Source organism: Mauremys mutica, chromosome 3 (genome assembly GCF_020497125.1).
Source record: "Mauremys mutica isolate MM-2020 ecotype Southern chromosome 3, ASM2049712v1, whole genome shotgun sequence".
Lineage (NCBI taxonomy): Eukaryota > Metazoa > Chordata > Testudines > Geoemydidae > Mauremys > Mauremys mutica.
The window spans coordinates 52,772,354-52,789,173 of NC_059074.1; the positions used below are offsets into that span (position 1 = coordinate 52,772,354).

Consider the following 16,820-nt stretch of genomic DNA (forward strand, 5'->3'; position numbering starts at 1 on the left):
ATTCAGGATATTTTTGGATGGTTTATAATGTGCAGTTATGACTGAACTTTAAAAACCTGTTCTACTTTGGAAAATGTCCCAGAACCATAAAACATCATGGACCATACCAAAATGGAATAGTTTTTGTTTCCAGGTTACTAATTAAATTCTTACAAACTGCCATTGGCTTTTTTTAACCCCTCTACTATATATTTGGTATATTGTGTTAATAATTTATAATAAAATTGAACTAGCAATACTGTGCAATTTATTTCTACTTTAAATTTTCTTTCCTATGAACATTATCCTGAAATGCTGTATTGGGCAGTGAAAAAGGAAAGAACTCTCTTATATCTTTTCTGTAAGCTGTTCCATATGCTATGGTGAAGTGTCAGGTGGTGTTTAAGGTTCAACAGTGTAATACAAATGTATTAAGTTAGAATGATGGTTTAGTACTACATTCGGGCCATGTATTTTTCTCTTTGCTTATGCTCATTCCCTTAACTGTTCCATCTTAATGGTAAATTTTAGGCCAACCTGATGGCAAACTTGTGTTTTGCTAGATATAAACTTGACTTTTCTTGATGCCTGCTTCATATGTGCATTTCTACGCCTCCTGTTTTGTACTGTGACATGTTCTGCTAAGTCTACTGTTCCAGATCTGGTCCTGGTCCAAGCTTGCAAAAACTGATACATGAAATTCCAGGATCTAATCTGCAGCAGCAGCAAGAAATATTGAGAGAAAAATGTCTTACAATTTGCAAGTGTAGCTCATCACAAAAAGCTGCTTCTGACCACAGAGCAGCAAGTTGGTGAAAAACAACAAATATAAAAAATGTCTAGCTACAAACAGGTTAAAAATCACAACTTTTTAGAAATAGAAGTATGGAAAGCTTTGTAAACAAATTTGATGAAGACATGGGGCAAAATGAGGATAGACGCATGGAATTAAGTGACAGACTGCAACTTTTATTAAACTTTAGCCCAGAGGACGGGCTCTACCCACACATCGCCCATATTCTCCTATATCAGGCATTTAATTGGTTCCAGTGTGGGGCTACAGGTCTGCTTACCATTTAATTCACAAGTTGTGGTAGGCTCTTCTCAGCTTACTCCCAGGACTCAGCTTTCTGTACGTCCCAGCATCCTCCCCTTTAGAAGGGGTACAGAGGTGCAGAAGGGTGGGGATCTTGGTCTGCAAAGGTCACAAGGTCCCACCCGGTCCCATGAGCCCAAGGCCCATCACCAAATCCCAGTCTTTTACCCCTGAGAATTGTTCATTTTATTCTTTAATCACACTGGAAACCAGCCACAAGTTGCAATGAATTTACAAACCTCAATTAGCTACCAAGTGCATTGCTACTTAACCTACTGTGGCTTGAAGGTGCTGTGAGCAAGGCAAAAAACTTCTTGGTCCTCTGTCAATTGACCAATAGGAGAAAATTCCTTCCAGATCCCTTAAACAGACTATCGGCTAGACAGCAGCATCTGTAAGGCTGGGTTCCCATTCCTAGTTTATGGTGGATAGGGTGGGGCTACTGAAAGGGAGTGGAAAGAGGCTCCATATAGCCCCTGGCCCAGTTTAAATCCTGGGAGCTAGGGAATGCTAGACAATCAGCACCCCTCCCCTTAGAGCTGGCCAGTGGGTGCCAGAGACTCCTAGGTGGGGAGGAGATACCTCGTGTCCCTCAACGAATGCCCCATCCCTTGGCTGCTGGGACTATCCCATAAGAACGGCCATACTGGGTCAGACCAGAGGTCCATCTATCCCAGTATCCTGTCTTCTGACAGTGGCCAATGCCAGGTGCCCCACAGGTAATGAACAGGTAATCATCAAGTGATCCATTCCCTGTTACTTATTCCCAGCTTCTGGCAACAGAGCCTACGGACACCATCCCTGCCCATCCTAGCTAATAGCCATTTATTGACCTATCCTCCATGAATTTACCTAGTTCTTTTTTGAAACCTGTTATAGTCTTGGCCTTCACAACATTCTGTGGCAAAGAGTTCCACAGATTGACTGTGTGTTGTATGAATAAATACTTCTGTTTGTTTTAAACCTGCTGCCCATTAATTTCATTTGGTTCCCCCTACTTCTTGTGATATGAGAAGGAGTAAGTAAATAAGGAAACATTATTTTCTCCATACCTGTCATAATTTTATACACCTCTATCATATCTCCTCCCCTCCCCCGGCATCTCTTTTCCAAGATGAAAAGTCCTAATCTTATTAATCTCTTCTCATATGGCAGCCGTTCCATTTTTTCCCCTTTCTGAACCTTTTCTAATTTCAATAATCTTTTTTGAGATGGGGTGACCAGCCCTTCATGCAGTATTCAAGATGTGGGCCCCTTCACTGCTGGCCCCTTCAAGTTCCCCCACACTTTGAGGTTGGTGAGTGACATTTTTATTAATTTATTTGATCTTTCTTATAATACATAAAGCAAATCCATCATGTACAGCAGCCCTAATCCTGAGCTATGACATCCTAAATTGTCAAACTAGCAATGAAAATATTTGTCTGCTATTAAGATTCCAGACTGATTTGACTCATTTTCCTCACAATTCCCTTCTAACTATTGTGCACATCATCTTGGGTTGTTTATCACAGTTACATTCAGAAGGCTGCATTTCTGGGAACAACAAAAATATGAGATGCCCAGTCAATTAAGAATATTTTCTGCTAAGTATGCTATGTGAGCCATATTTCTAGGTCTTAAGTCAGATAAAATAAGTATCCTAGGTAGAAAGCTAAGTTCCTGGTGATATTCAGTACATTTCTGCTAAGTGATAAAATTAGAGCTTGATCCAAATTCCTTAGCAGGCAGTGTATGTCTTTTCATTGGTTGCAATGAGAACTGGATTGGGTCCATAATATTTATAATCTTAAATGGTTTGGAATCTGGTTACTTGAGAGACCATCTCCTTTCCCATATTACACTACCACAACTGCAATCAGTGAGGATGCTCAGATTGGCGCTCCCATGTTATACTTAAACATTTGTTAACGTTAAACACCTGAGTAATCTTATTGACTTAAGTGGGACTACACACGCTAAAAGTTACTCTTATGCTTACATGCTTTTCTGTATCAGAGGCAGAGTACCTCGCAGAATCAAGTCCTAAATGAAAAAAAATACTCTTGATATAGTAATATAGATAATGTTGCCATTCTGCCCTTTATGTTCTTTAACAATGTTTGTCGAGGGCAGAGCCCCACACTGACTTTTAAATACTGCAGAATCTTGGTTTCCAGAAACCCAGACTTACAAATGACATTATAGAAACTATTTTTCCCAATTGGGGGAAAAAAAAATCACATAATGAAAGTGATGTTGAAGAACAAGTTGGCATCCCCTCACATTATGATGACATCAGTACATTGAACATAGCTTTGTCGTGGTGTGAAGGAAGAAGAAAATAATGTAGTATATCATAATTTTACTAACTGCTCAGTCCCCAATTATTTTATAAAATTGGGGTTCTACATTTTAAAGATGTTAAAAAACACCATTAGTATGGCTTGATCCAGCAAAGTGTGCTATAGTTTGAACTGAGATGCTTTAGAAGAAACACCTCAGAAGTTGTCATGCAAAACCATCCCCTGGTTCACCACATGAAGCCTGAGTAGTTGGGAGGAGGAAAAGAATTGTTCCCCAAGACTGTCAGGGTACAAAGCAAACATAGAGCTACTCTGTGTCTGTAGTACTGGCTTCAGCACACTGCATAGGAGGTTTGGTCTGTAGATTTGCTAAGTTAATGGAGCTGCAGATCACACTCCAGCTCATCGCCAGTTCTTCTTTGTGCTGTCAGAGGCAGAAACTATAGAGTGACACTCAGCAGCTCACAGTGGGTTCAGAATCCTCATGCATGAATGGGCCCTCCATAACCTAATACACACGACAGTGGGCCCACAGCATATTTGTTGCTTTGGAGGTTTTACACATACATGGGAGCAAGATTTATCCCATAATCTGACCACTCCCCATTTTTCATTTTCATTAGCACCACAGTTAACCCAAAGAAACTGACCATGGAGATGTGGTGAGGGAAATTTAGAACAGCCAATCTAAGAAATTCTATAGGCATTCAAATAAAAATTAATGTTGTTCCAAATTAGGAATATACACATGATTAAAAATAACAATGATCTTTGTTTCCAATCAAAGGTGAATATTTCTATTTTAAAACTTGCCTTTGAAGCCTGCGACACATTGACATGAGAAGTAGCCAATTAAATCCATACAGGTTGCCCCATTTTTGCAGGGTGAATTTGAACATTCATTAATCTCCACTTCACAGAAGGGTCCTTCATATCCAACCATGCAGTGACAGCTGTAATTATTCAACTTGTCCTGGCAGAAGCCATGATTTGAGCACTGGTTTCCAATGCAGTAATCTATGTCAAGCTCACAGAAGGAACCAGTGTATCCCAGAGGACACATGCACCTGAAATGCACAAGGGAAAATTAACAAAATTAGCTACTAATGCTTCTGTGCATCATAACTAGAGCTAAATAAATTATCTTTAATTTGATTAAGCGTGAGTCTTATGACTATGAAACATTCCATGAATGGACTGTGATTTTCTCAGATTTTTTATTATTTGAGACTATTCACTGAATAATTCTGGTTCAGTAGTTTTCTTGCAATAGTTAATTGGAAGTATCTGGTAAACAAAATCACAGCTGTTTAGACTAGACAGATAGGTCATGTACCATAGAATCTCAGGTTTGGAAGGGACCTCAGGAGGTCATCTAGTCCAACCCCCTGCTTAAATCAGGACCAATACCCAGACAGATTTTTGCTCCAGATCCCTAAATGGCCCACTCAAGCATTGAACTCACAACCCTGGGTTTAGCAGGCCAATGCTCAAATCACTGAGGTATTCCTGGCCATACACTCATTTGCATAAGTATCTATGGAAAACAAACAGAAAAGTATTACAAAGTCAAAGCAAAAATCCTTGAATTCAGATGAGTATTTGCAGAATATTTTCTTAATAGTAGTCACACAGTTCCAGGCATGAGAAATATTGCAACATCCCCCCCTCTCCCCTCGCAGGTGGTAAATTTGACACCATCAGCTCAGGATTAAACAAAGACTGTGAATGGCTAGCCAACTACAAAAGCAGTTTCTCCTCCCTTGGTTTTCACACCTCAACTGCTAGAAGAGAGCCTCATCCTCCCTGTTTGAACTAACCTCGTTATCTCCAGACTGATTCTGGCCTGCATATTTATACCTGCCTCTGGAAATTTCTATTACATGCGTCTGACGAAGTGGGTTTTCACCCACGAAGCTTATGCTCCAATACATTTGTTAGTCTATAAGGTGCCACAGGACTCTGTTTCATTATAACACCGTGTTCTTTCTTATCCAGATATATTCACAGAATGTTTGCATTCTGTATTGGAAATATGGTTCCAGAAACAATAGTACAGACATCCGTTGGACTATGGACTTGATCCTGCACATATAAAACTGTGTTCCACAAAACACAGGAAGATTCACATTAAAAACAATCTTGTCTATTGGGTTCTATTCTGGATCTGCCAAAGAGCTGCTATGTGACTTGGGCAGGTCACGTCTCTGCTCTGTGCCTGTTTTCCCTCCCATCTGCTGTCTGTTTAGACTGTAATCTCTCATGGTAAGTAACAGTCTCTTGCAGTGTGTTTGTACAACTTCTAGAACCACAGGTCCCCTTTTTCAGTTGAGGCCTGTAGATGCTAATGTAATACAAACATTATTATAATCATTTTCAACCTAAACTAGCTCCTGGCATCTCCATCTGGGAATTTCCAGAATAAAAACAAATATTACTTAATGTGGGAGCAGAGCAGTTACAGAACAATACCCTGCTGGCAATTTGATTGGATTTCAAAAGTTACCAAATGGAATGCTCTATATTGGTATATTTATTGGGGAAGCATAGGGAAGACCAGTAACATGGATTCATGGTTTCACAAAATGTACACCAAACAAAATAGAAATCTGAAAATGCTTTAATACAAATAATCATCAATTCAGTGTATTAATTCCACCTACAGGAAGTAGTCAGAGCCCTAGACACCACTGGATTAAACTGTTATGGTCATGTTTATCTTTGTGAGCTGTAATCCAATGATGTGCAGGTGAATTTAGAATAGGCTTCTCTCTCTCTCCCCATTTTCTGAATATGCACTCACTGAGCCCACAAAGGATACTTTATGCTTACAAGATGGTTATTTGTTTGTGTAAATCTACATGTGTGCTCAGAGTAGTACTTAGGTTCCAGTTACACAATTAATTCACAGTTGACTATGTTACAGACACAAACATGAGTTTTTGTAGGACCAGTTGGTGTGGGTGTATTTTGTTGATGCAGTTATTGAACCAACCTTTGAAAAGTTGGCTCTTACTATTTAAAACATTTGCAATATAGTTAGAGTTCAAGAAATTAACACAAGATGCCAAACTCTGTGTTAACACTGAAAAGATGTATTATTTAATTTTTAGCCTTTTCACTCTAATTAAGGAGAAAGGAAAATACAAGAAACTGGCATTCACCTAATTTTAGTTAATCCTATCACTGATTTGTTTATTTTCCTATATATTTTCTGTTGCTTTTGATTTTATTCTAATTTTATGAAGCCCTAGATCAGCTATACAGAAGAAGAGACATATCTATGATGCTGGAGTTTCATTGTGTTTCTTTGTTCTATAATAAAACATGTTACACCTATACCCCAATATAACGCGACCCGATATAATACGAATTCGGATATAACGCGGTAAAGCAGTGCTCCGGGGGGCGGGTCTGTGCACTCCGGTGGATCAAAGCAAGTTTGATATAATGCGGCTTCGCCTATAACGTGGTAAGATTTTTTGGCTCCCGAGGACAGCGTTATATAGAGGTAGAGGTGTATTGTGAGTATCATATTTCACAGTCTTCAAGCATGTGCACAAATCCAGAAAAACTGAACCTGGAATGAATATCTATGTCCTATATTTGTCCTGGAGTTATTATAACTGGATGCCTTCAGTTTAATGTAATAGATCCTCTTCACTAGATAGCTCCAGCTATCATTTGCATGGATAGACTCTTCATTTTACAATATTGCCCAGAAAAAAGAGCTTAGCCTTGCCATTTCAATGTGAAAAGTTTGCTTAGCCAAGCTGTTAAATACAGATCACTGCTTTCTCAAATATACACTAGCTGCTAATTATTTTCTGTGTGTAAAACATGATTAGAAAACAACATTATAAAGAGTAGACTCTCCATACTACATGGAACAGAGTAGCTGAGATATATAGCTATTCGTGCCTACAATTGTATTTAACATTTCCAATGCAAAATCCACAATCTAATGGTATTGAAACAGCCTTTGTTCAATCAGCATTTACTGTATACAAACAGAAGCATTTCTAAGGCTCCTGGTATAAAATTATGTTTCTTCAGTGAAATACTGGTCACCCTTTATTTTAAGGTGTCATTTATAGATTATAAAGGATTTATACATGATTAAGAGATGTTTTAATAAATGGTTACTCGATATAATTTTTCTAGCTTCCAGAAATTCAACAGGTCTCTATAGCCATAATTTATATCTCTATCTATAATATTCTAATGATGTGCTCACAACCATGTATAACATACTATTCATGTTTAACATACTTATAACATCTGTTAATCATTTATTAACCCTCTACAAAACTTTTACAGATGAAACTGTAAAATAAAGTGGACAAATTTTTGAAATATCACAACAAATATTAATGAGTTTGGTTTGTAAAGTGCTGAATATATTATTACACGTCATCAAAAATTGGCTTCCTTTTTTCTTTTTTTACACAGAATTGATCTAGACTGTACAAGCTTTGGCCCAGATCTACAAAGGGATTTAGGTACCTATATCCCAGTTTTAGACACCACTGTGAGCCACACCCTTTCCCTAACCCTCCTACTCCCTCCACAACTGCTGGCTATGCCTGTAGGCACTTAAACTAAGGGCTTGGCTACACTTGAGAGTTGCAGCGCTGGTGGAGGCTTTCCAGCGCTGCAACTTAGTAACTGTCCACACCTGCAAGGCACATCCAGCGCTGCAACTCCCTGGCTGCAGCGCTGGCTGTACACCTGGTCTGCTTGGGGTATAACGAGTGCAGTGCTGGTGATGCAGCGCTGCTCGTCAAGTGTGGCCACACACCAGCGCTGTTATTGGCCTCCAGGGTATTAGGAGATATCCCAGAATGCTTTTAACTAAATTACTCCCTTTGTTTTGTTATGCTGCCTCTCTTTGTTTTGTTGTGAACTCGGGGCTCCGGGAGCTGCTTATCTAAAAAACAAACATAGCTCCTGTTTGCTGTGATCAATCTAACAATCAAATGAGAACCCACTACCTTGCTGTGAATGAGGCAGGCAGGGGGATGAGTGTTTGCTTGAGAATAGAAACAGCGGGGGCAGGAGGGAGAAGGGGAGTCTAGTCTGCAGGCTGTTTGCAGTTAAGAGTAAGGGGTCAGGAAAATTCTGATTTTGCAAGGCAGGGAGCTGATACACAGTGTCGGCTCCAAAAATCCACTCTCTCTCTCTCCCCCCCGGTCCCTGTCACACTCCACCCCACCCCCCTCTTTTGAAAAGCACATTGCTGCCACTTGAACACTGGGATAGCTGCCCATAATGCATCACTCCCAACAGCGCTGCAAATGTGGCCACACTGCAGCACTGGTAGCTGTGAGTGTGGCCACACACCAGCGCTTTCCCTATACAGCTGTACGACCAGCGCTGTAACTCCCAGCGCTGCAACTCTCAAGTGTAGCCAAGCCCTAAATTGGCACTTAAACTTCAGCTGTAAAAGTTCCTTATGCCTCTAAATTTCAGCCTCTGAGCATGTACACTGCTGCATCACTCTAGGCCAGCGGTTCTCAGATTGTGGGTCATGACCCCATTTTAATGGACTCACCAGGGCTGGCATTAGCCATGCTGGGGCCCAAGGGTTACAGCTGGGGTTGGGGGGGGGGTGTGCGCTCAGGCTTCAGTCCCCGCTCCTGGGGTTGTGTAGTATTTTTTGATGTCAGAAGGAGCTTGCAGTGCAATTAAGTTTGAGAATCCCTGCTCTAGAAATCCAGATGCCTATCTCCTGCTTTAGCCCCCAGCGTAATCTACAGATTGGGGAAGATAGGCAAAGTTGGGGGGGGCATCAATTCAGTAGACGTAAAATGGCTGGGAGTGGGGAATAGGCATACTCCCTCAATCTTTTAGCTCAGTTGTTAGGGTACTCACCCAGGATCTGGAAGACTCGGGTTTAATTCATTTTTCTGCCTGATGAGAAAAAAGGAACTTTAACCGGGGTTCTCCCCATCTGAGGGGAGGATCTTAAGCACTGCACTATGGAATATTCTGAGGTGTCTCTCTCTTGTAGAAGCTGGTTTGATTTGGTTAAATAATTGAACACTGAAATATTAGTTAGGTTAGCAAAAGGGAGCTCTATAGAGAGGGGAGTGCTCTAATCACTGAAGAGGTAGAGAACCCCTCTTCAAATCCCTTTTTCTCATCAAGGGGAGGAGAAAATTGAACTGGGATCTACCAGAGCCTGAGTGACTACTCAAACCAAGGAGATAAAGCTTACAAGGGAGTCCTCATTCCCCTCTGGCCATTTTGTGTGGAGATAGGCAGGTGCCAAATTCATTCTCACCAGAAATAGTTTAGGCACCTAAACTGCCAGAGAAGAATTCCTGCTGTGGATTGCAATAGAGATAGGCATCTCCCTGCAGCCCAGACTCAGGCAGCAAACTCCATGAGAGGCACAGAGTTCAGGATGAACCCCTTTCATCAGCATCTCCCATTGGTTAGTGTAAGTGGTTTCCTGCCTACGCATCCCGTGTGTACTTAGTGGAAGTCACTTCATAGATGAAGAATCAGGCAGTGAAGAACATGCCAATGGCTAGCAGCACCACGGTGAGGTGGTGGATCTCAGTCTTAAGCATCCATCTCTCCTCATTCACTGTACAGGGAGCTTAGGCATCTAACTCAGGCTTTGCAGATGCCAGTTTTGATCCAGTGATTTTCTAGGTACCTGAAAGTTAGACATTGGAATGCTGAATATTGTGCCTAAGTCCCTTTGTGTATCTAGGCCTTTGTTTCCATCCCCTGAATTTTTTTTAACTTAGTGTCAGGTACATGTACTAGCTTGTTAAGAGCTACTCTAGTTTCACTGAGTGTGGACGGTTTTAATTGACAGAGTGTACATGTCTTAGCTTGAATAAAATATAATAAATCCAATCTTGTGGGATTTGGTGACAATTAACTTATTGTATGTTTTGATAACATTAACATTCTTATAAGATTGTGAACAATCCAAGATATTTAAAGTATTATCATTTTATCCCAGATCGCTCTTTTCTGAGGCTTAAATAGTGTTTTATGTTAAACATTGCTCTGATGTAGCTTTGACATACACCTGAACTTCAAAGAGCTCTTCCAATCTTTCTGTAATAATGCATCAAAAGTGTAATATGCATCAAACCATCTCTAAGTAATTAAAAGGCTCTTATACGTGTCCTAGCAAAAGTACTATTATCATGTTAGCCTCTAATGAGCATGACCTTGCATTCATATCCTAGACCTCTACAATACCAACATACTGAAAATGATATCAAAAACTTTGAGAGAAGGGTTTATTTGCTATTTATATTTGCTGCAAGGCTAAAATAGGTCTCTGCAACAAAATCAAATACAGCTATAAAGTGGGGGGGGGAAATCTCTGGAACATTCATATTTCTTTAAAAGCTGACAATTAGTGTACATTGCCCATTTCAGTTGTAAGTCAACCTTTCTCTTGCCCTATCTCCATTGTCACCTTTCTCCTCATCAGCTTCTCCAAAGCCAGGCCCTATTGACAGACTCATTGCATCAGAATCTCTGCTGATACCTGGGTTAACACTGGAGATGGGTAGGGAGGAGGCACTGCAAAAAAGCTTTGCTTGGGCATTGAGATAATAGTGGCCAATGCTTCGGTGAGCTTAAACACAAAAGAAGCTTACAAGAAGTGGAAACTTGGACAGATGACTAATGATGCATTAGTAGATCTGCTGACAGTGCCCTGAGGGAAGTGATTATTCCCCTCTATTCGGCACTAGTGAGGCTGCATCTGGAGTATTGCGTCCACTTTTAGGCCCCCCCACTATAGAAAGGTTGTGACAAAATTGAAAAGGGTAGGGTTCAGCGGAGGGCAATGAAAATGATTAGGGGGGATGGGGCACATGACTTATGAGGAGAGGCTGAGGAAACTGGGAAGAGAAAAACGAGGGGGGATTTGATAGCAACCTTCAACTACCTGAAGTGGGGTTCCAAAGAATTTGGAGCTAGGCTGTTCTCAGTGGTGGCAGATGACAGAACAAGGAGCAAGGTCTCAAGTTGCAATGGGGAAAGTCTACGCTGGATACTAGAAAAAAATATTTCACTTGGAGAGTGGTGAAGCACTGGAATGGGTTACCTAGGGAGGTGATAAAAACCTCTATGGATGGAGATTCTAAGACCTGGCTTGACAAAGCCCTGTCTGAGGCCTGGTCTACACTAGGGTGTGGGGGTCGAACTAAGGTACGCGACTTCAGCTAGGCGAATAGCGTAGCTGAAGTCGAACTACCTTAGTTTGAACTTCTTACCTGTTCAGACGCTGTGGGATCGAAGTCCGCGGCTCCCCCGTCGACTCCGCCACCGCCGTTCGCGGTAGTGGAGTTCCGGAGTCGACGGGAGCACGTTCGGAGTTCGAACTATCGCGTCTACATTAGACGGGATAGTTCAAACTCTAAGAAGTCGAACGCTACCCGTCGACCCGGCCGTAAGTATGGATGTACCCTGAGATGATTTAGTTGGGGCTGGTCCTGCTTACATCAGGGGGTTGGATTAGATCCACCTGCTGAGGTCTCTTCCAACCCTGATCTTTTATGATTCTAAGACTGGGTTAGATTCAGGATTGGTTAGCTCAGCACCAGTGCACACAAGTCTCTCTCACACTGAGGCCAATTTCTCTAGGAATACCTCCCCTCTTCTCCAACAACCTAATATCCACAGATTTCCCCTTCAAGTGCCAATGTGAATCTGAAAGAGGAAAACAGTGGAGGGAGGCTTGGAGGAGTGAATTTGCCTGATCTCACTACAGCACATAGTTAATCTCTACTGCATGGAGGCAGACTGTTAACAAATTGCTGTTGGCTAATGGAAGATAGATAACATTTTGCCTAGTACTTGAAATCAGAAGAAACTGAGTGGAGTCTTCACCCCAGCTTCTTGGTGGCAGCATTACATTCATGTTGTCTCTCTTTGCAGTCAGACAATACCAATTTACTCCCTGTGCGATCTTATAGATTTAAATGGGATTTCACAAGATGTAAAGCTGAATATTACTTTGCTGATTAATCAGGAGTATTTCATGACTGTGAACCTGGATTGCACTCTACTTTTCCTGGAGTCTATCATAATTGATTCTTTTGTCCCATCTTGTACTGGTCTTGTCCTCTACATAAATGATCTTCCTAATGTTTGTTCTAATGTCTCAACAGTAATGTATTCTGCTGATAACAAGATGGTATCACTTCAACCATATCTAATGTCTATTCTAATGAAATGTTCATTGTGTCCAAGTGACTAATTATAATATTATGCTTAATCACAATAGCTTTTTTTTGTTTTGCTGAAAAACATCTTCTAAAGCCCTGTATGACCTACAGAACTTACCACAATTAAGCACAGAACTTGTACATGGTTGTGACACCTAAACATGGTTCCATCTTGCTTATAAAAAAAGACAGATCTGTATTACAAATATGGATTATAACTGTATTTTAACACAATAAACTATGATAAATATCTAAGAACTAATGGTAAGACCAGAAATTTAAGCATAATACTTAAATATAGATTTTGTAGCACAGATAGATCCTCAGTATTCAGGTCACTTCCTTGAAACTATGTTATCTAAAGCACGTCAAGCATTAGAGGACCATTTTCAAACTTGCTCAGAAACTTTGTGACAAAATACCATGATAAGCAAGCTATTTTTTAACTGAACCAGGATCTTTTAAAACTTGTCATGACTATTTATTTGACAAGAATTCTGTAGAATTAAACTAAGATATTTTCAATAAGCATCAGATAATTTTATTACAAAATGTAAACACAATTTGTGTTACTTTTGTTGTTCTAGCAATTCCAGCCAAAATAATTCATGGAATTCTACATCCATTATGATGACTGACTGTTCACAAATTCCCTGTGAAGTTCCTTGAGATGATTTGGTTTCTGAGATGATGTATGACTTATGAATTTTGGATAATAATATTAAGCAATTATGAAGTTGTTTCTAAGAAAATTGAGATCAATATCAATACAACAGGCATCCATGATATGACAAAGGCCCCAAGAGCTAATGGTGTTTTTCTGTCTCTTTCTCTGTCCAACATTAAACAGTGATAGATAGGTTTGGGATTATTTTTTACAAAGACCTTGGATTTACTTGGTTACTTGACAAACATCCAAAACATTCATTCAAGTTGAAAGTTCATTGATTTAAACATGCACACACAAAGAATGACCAATTAAAACAAGTATTTATATTGAAACTGTGATTGATTGATTATGCAAAACATAGTCAGACCCTATCAGCATTTCTTATTTTCATTAATAACCTTTCTTTGAATAATGGAAAGGGTTAATTTTACTTTCAGTCCTGCTGTGCAAAGGCATTTACTTATTCTGTTTTTGACAGAGACACAAGGTAGAGGAGTAACAAGAAAAAAAAAGAGTGAAATACAGTTTTTGTTGATGTTTTCAGAGCACTGTTTATTTATTAGTGGATACTTTGCCTGGCAAGTTGATCATATTAGTTGTTTGCACCCTGGTTGGTATCCTGATCAAGAACATCATCTGATTGTATCCTTTGTCCTTAGACAAAGCAGGCAAGAATGAATACAGTTTAGTTGATTTCAGAATTTGATGAAAAGCCAAAAGAATGAGAGATATAGGGGCAGTCAGAAAGCAACACAACAATGGAAGGGAAAACAATACAGGATCTTACACACCTCTGTGATGTATGCACTTAATAATCCCCACTGATGGACTGAGGACTGAATATCATGATATTGTGATGACTTTCAGCACCACAGATGAAAACATTTTTTCTTGAGCAAGGCCAGCCAGCCTTCCTCTCAGTAAGAAAGTCCCTTCCTCTGGTGTGCTCCTTCTGACTTGAGGTCAAGCAAGCTGAAAATAATTGTGGTGAGTTACAATGACGGCAGGTTGGGAGATAAGCTGGGGGGCACATGATTTTTTTTTTTTTTTAAAAAGAGCCTTTGGAGGAAAAAAAAAGTAAGGGAAAAAACCCATCACCAAAAGGAGTAAAAGTGGGTGGCATATTTTACCCTCATTATTTTGTCCACAGATTAAATACATTTTCATAAGACCAGACTTGGACCAGGTAACCTCGTTCCGACATTGTCTTGTTTACAAAGTCTGATCTCACCATAGTCCTTGACCTATATCAGTAGGCCATTTTTGTTTCACTAATTCAATTTTTCTGTCTGTTTTTTCTTGAATCTGTTTATTCATTGAAAATAATTTGATCTATTTTTCATGGTTAATTCTTATGCAGGCAGAGAGTCATAGGTTACTATCTTATGGACTTTAACATCCTTTTTCACATTTGTTTAGGGTAAATTTTAGGTCCAATAATTACAACATGCTGCTTTGTCTGTGTGTATCCACCATATGTTGACAGGGATGTGTCATGTCTCTGCCAGACCAGGGGCAATTGTGGGTCATTAGAACTCAGTGAGAGACAACTTGGGACAATGACTTTCTTCAGGCAAGTACAAGATATTTTTTCCCTCTTGTTTAAAAGTGGGGACAGTGAAGATTCCCCAAGCAGGACAAAGATACAGAGGTGACAAAGCAGATTATAAAAAGACTCAAAGACATACACATCAAGTTTTGAGCATGAGAAGTGAAGACGATGAATTGCGCAAGGTCAGAAGAGGTGAGTTGGAGGTAAAAAGACTCCATTTTTCAGAATCTAAGCCATGCACTGCAATGGGTCTCTGGAGAGCCCCAGACAGCCCTGGCCCCAGCCCAAACAATGTGCAATGGTGAGGAAATTGAAGCAATCAAATGCATGTAGGGCAGGGGTAGGCAACCTATGGCACGCGAGCCCAGGTCCTGGCCACCGCTCAGGGGGGGCTCTGCATTTCAATTTAATTTTAAATGAAGTTTCTTAAACATTTTAAAAACCTTATTTACTTTACATACAACAATAGTTTAGTTATATATTATAGACTTATAGAAAGAGACCTTCTAGAAATGTTAAAATGTATTACTGGCACGCGAAACCTTATATCAGAGTGAATAAATGAAGACTCGGCACGCCACTTCTGAAACCCGACCCCTGATGTAGGGTTTACTATTTTTGTATATATTTCAAATGCTAATAAAGATATAGCAATAGTATGTTAGAATCCCAAGCAAAGTGTGTTTGTAAGTTACACCTACCATGTGGCCCATGGAAGAGATAAATGAGAAGGTTCACATCTTCAGGTGGAGTTCTGGGAGAAGATGTGGTTAAATTATAGGAGGTGGGAGTTGGAGAGATCAGTACTGAATATATGGGATGGAACTCTCAGGACTGCATGATAGATAGAGGATCTACACCCCAAGAGTCTCCTGGGGACCCAAGACAGGGACAATGTCTGGGCTCTGTCCAGACTCTGGAGACATAATGCACGTGGGCTTGAGTGGCTGGTGAGTGGCCCAGAAGGTGTGTGTGTGTGTGAGGGGTGTTGATTGGACCTGTGACATTCCTTTAACTTGCTTACACATACAGTATGAGTCTATGGAGAAGATCATAAAGAATATGCTCACAGAAAACATGGCTTCACTCAGTTATCATTGTAATGCTCATATTAGATATGAACAGATTTGGTATGCAGTAGAAAAGGACAGAAATCATAGCCATGGTGTCCCTCATTATTGTACATTCAACTCTCCTTTACTGTGATTTCTGTACTCAAAATCTACACCTTAAAATATTCTGGCAGCTTCACACAGAATCATAGAATAGGGAGGGACCTCAAGAGTTCATCTAGTCCAGTCCCCTGAATAGTACAAAGACATCTCAGCAGAAATCTTATTGGCTCAAGCTGGCCCTATTTAAAAGTACTTTAAATTAAATAAAATAGGATACTGAAAAAAAATAAGAGCAAAAATGATATTCACTTTATTTCATTTTGATCTGCTCTTTAGTAAAACTTCTAGGGCTGGATCCTCTGCTGTAATAGAGCTGTACTTATTGCAGAACTGAAGGAGGGATGAGCAAAAGTGGCTTTAAGCAATCTTTACACTACTGCAAATGCAGGACAAGCCCAACCACTGGTGTAAGTTAGAGTAGCCTCTAAGCAGCACTAATACACATCCACTACCTATGCCTCCAAGATGCTGTCTATGCAGCCAGGGACCAATGGACCACAAGAACACCCCTATCACACAGTATACACTGGGGAAAGGAGAGAAGGAGTAAGACAGTACATTGAAGTCCTATGATGGCACTAAGCCATCAAAATGGAGTTTAATCAATGTGAAACTGTCAGAGTGATACTGTCTTGAATCTGGAAACTATTACAATATATAAAATTCCACACCTTTTCAAAATTTAGTCAAGTACTACTTAACCCAGTGATTATGGTATTCAGTCTCACCAAATACCATGCCTTATCAGAGATGTGGTTGTCTTTCCTTTCTCTCTTTCTGTTTTCTTTCCCTCCTTTTAGTGTATTTTTCTTAAAAAATATTTTCCCTCCATTTTTTTTATAACCCCCTCCCTT

General features: G+C 40.0%; 1 protein-coding gene across 1 annotated transcript in view; it reads right to left on the bottom strand.

Moving 5' to 3' along the window:
- Nucleotides 1–2,454: 2,454 nt before the first annotated feature.
- LOC123366636 (protein eyes shut homolog) overlaps nt 2,455–16,820 on the bottom strand; it is a 55,491-nt gene continuing 41,125 nt past the window's right edge. Inside the window, exon 5 of the mRNA XM_045010283.1 lies at nt 2,455–4,427. Coding sequence (XP_044866218.1) covers nt 4,163–4,427 — 265 coding nt within the window. The 3' untranslated portion in view covers nt 2,455–4,162. The remainder of the gene's footprint in view (nt 4,428–16,820) is intronic.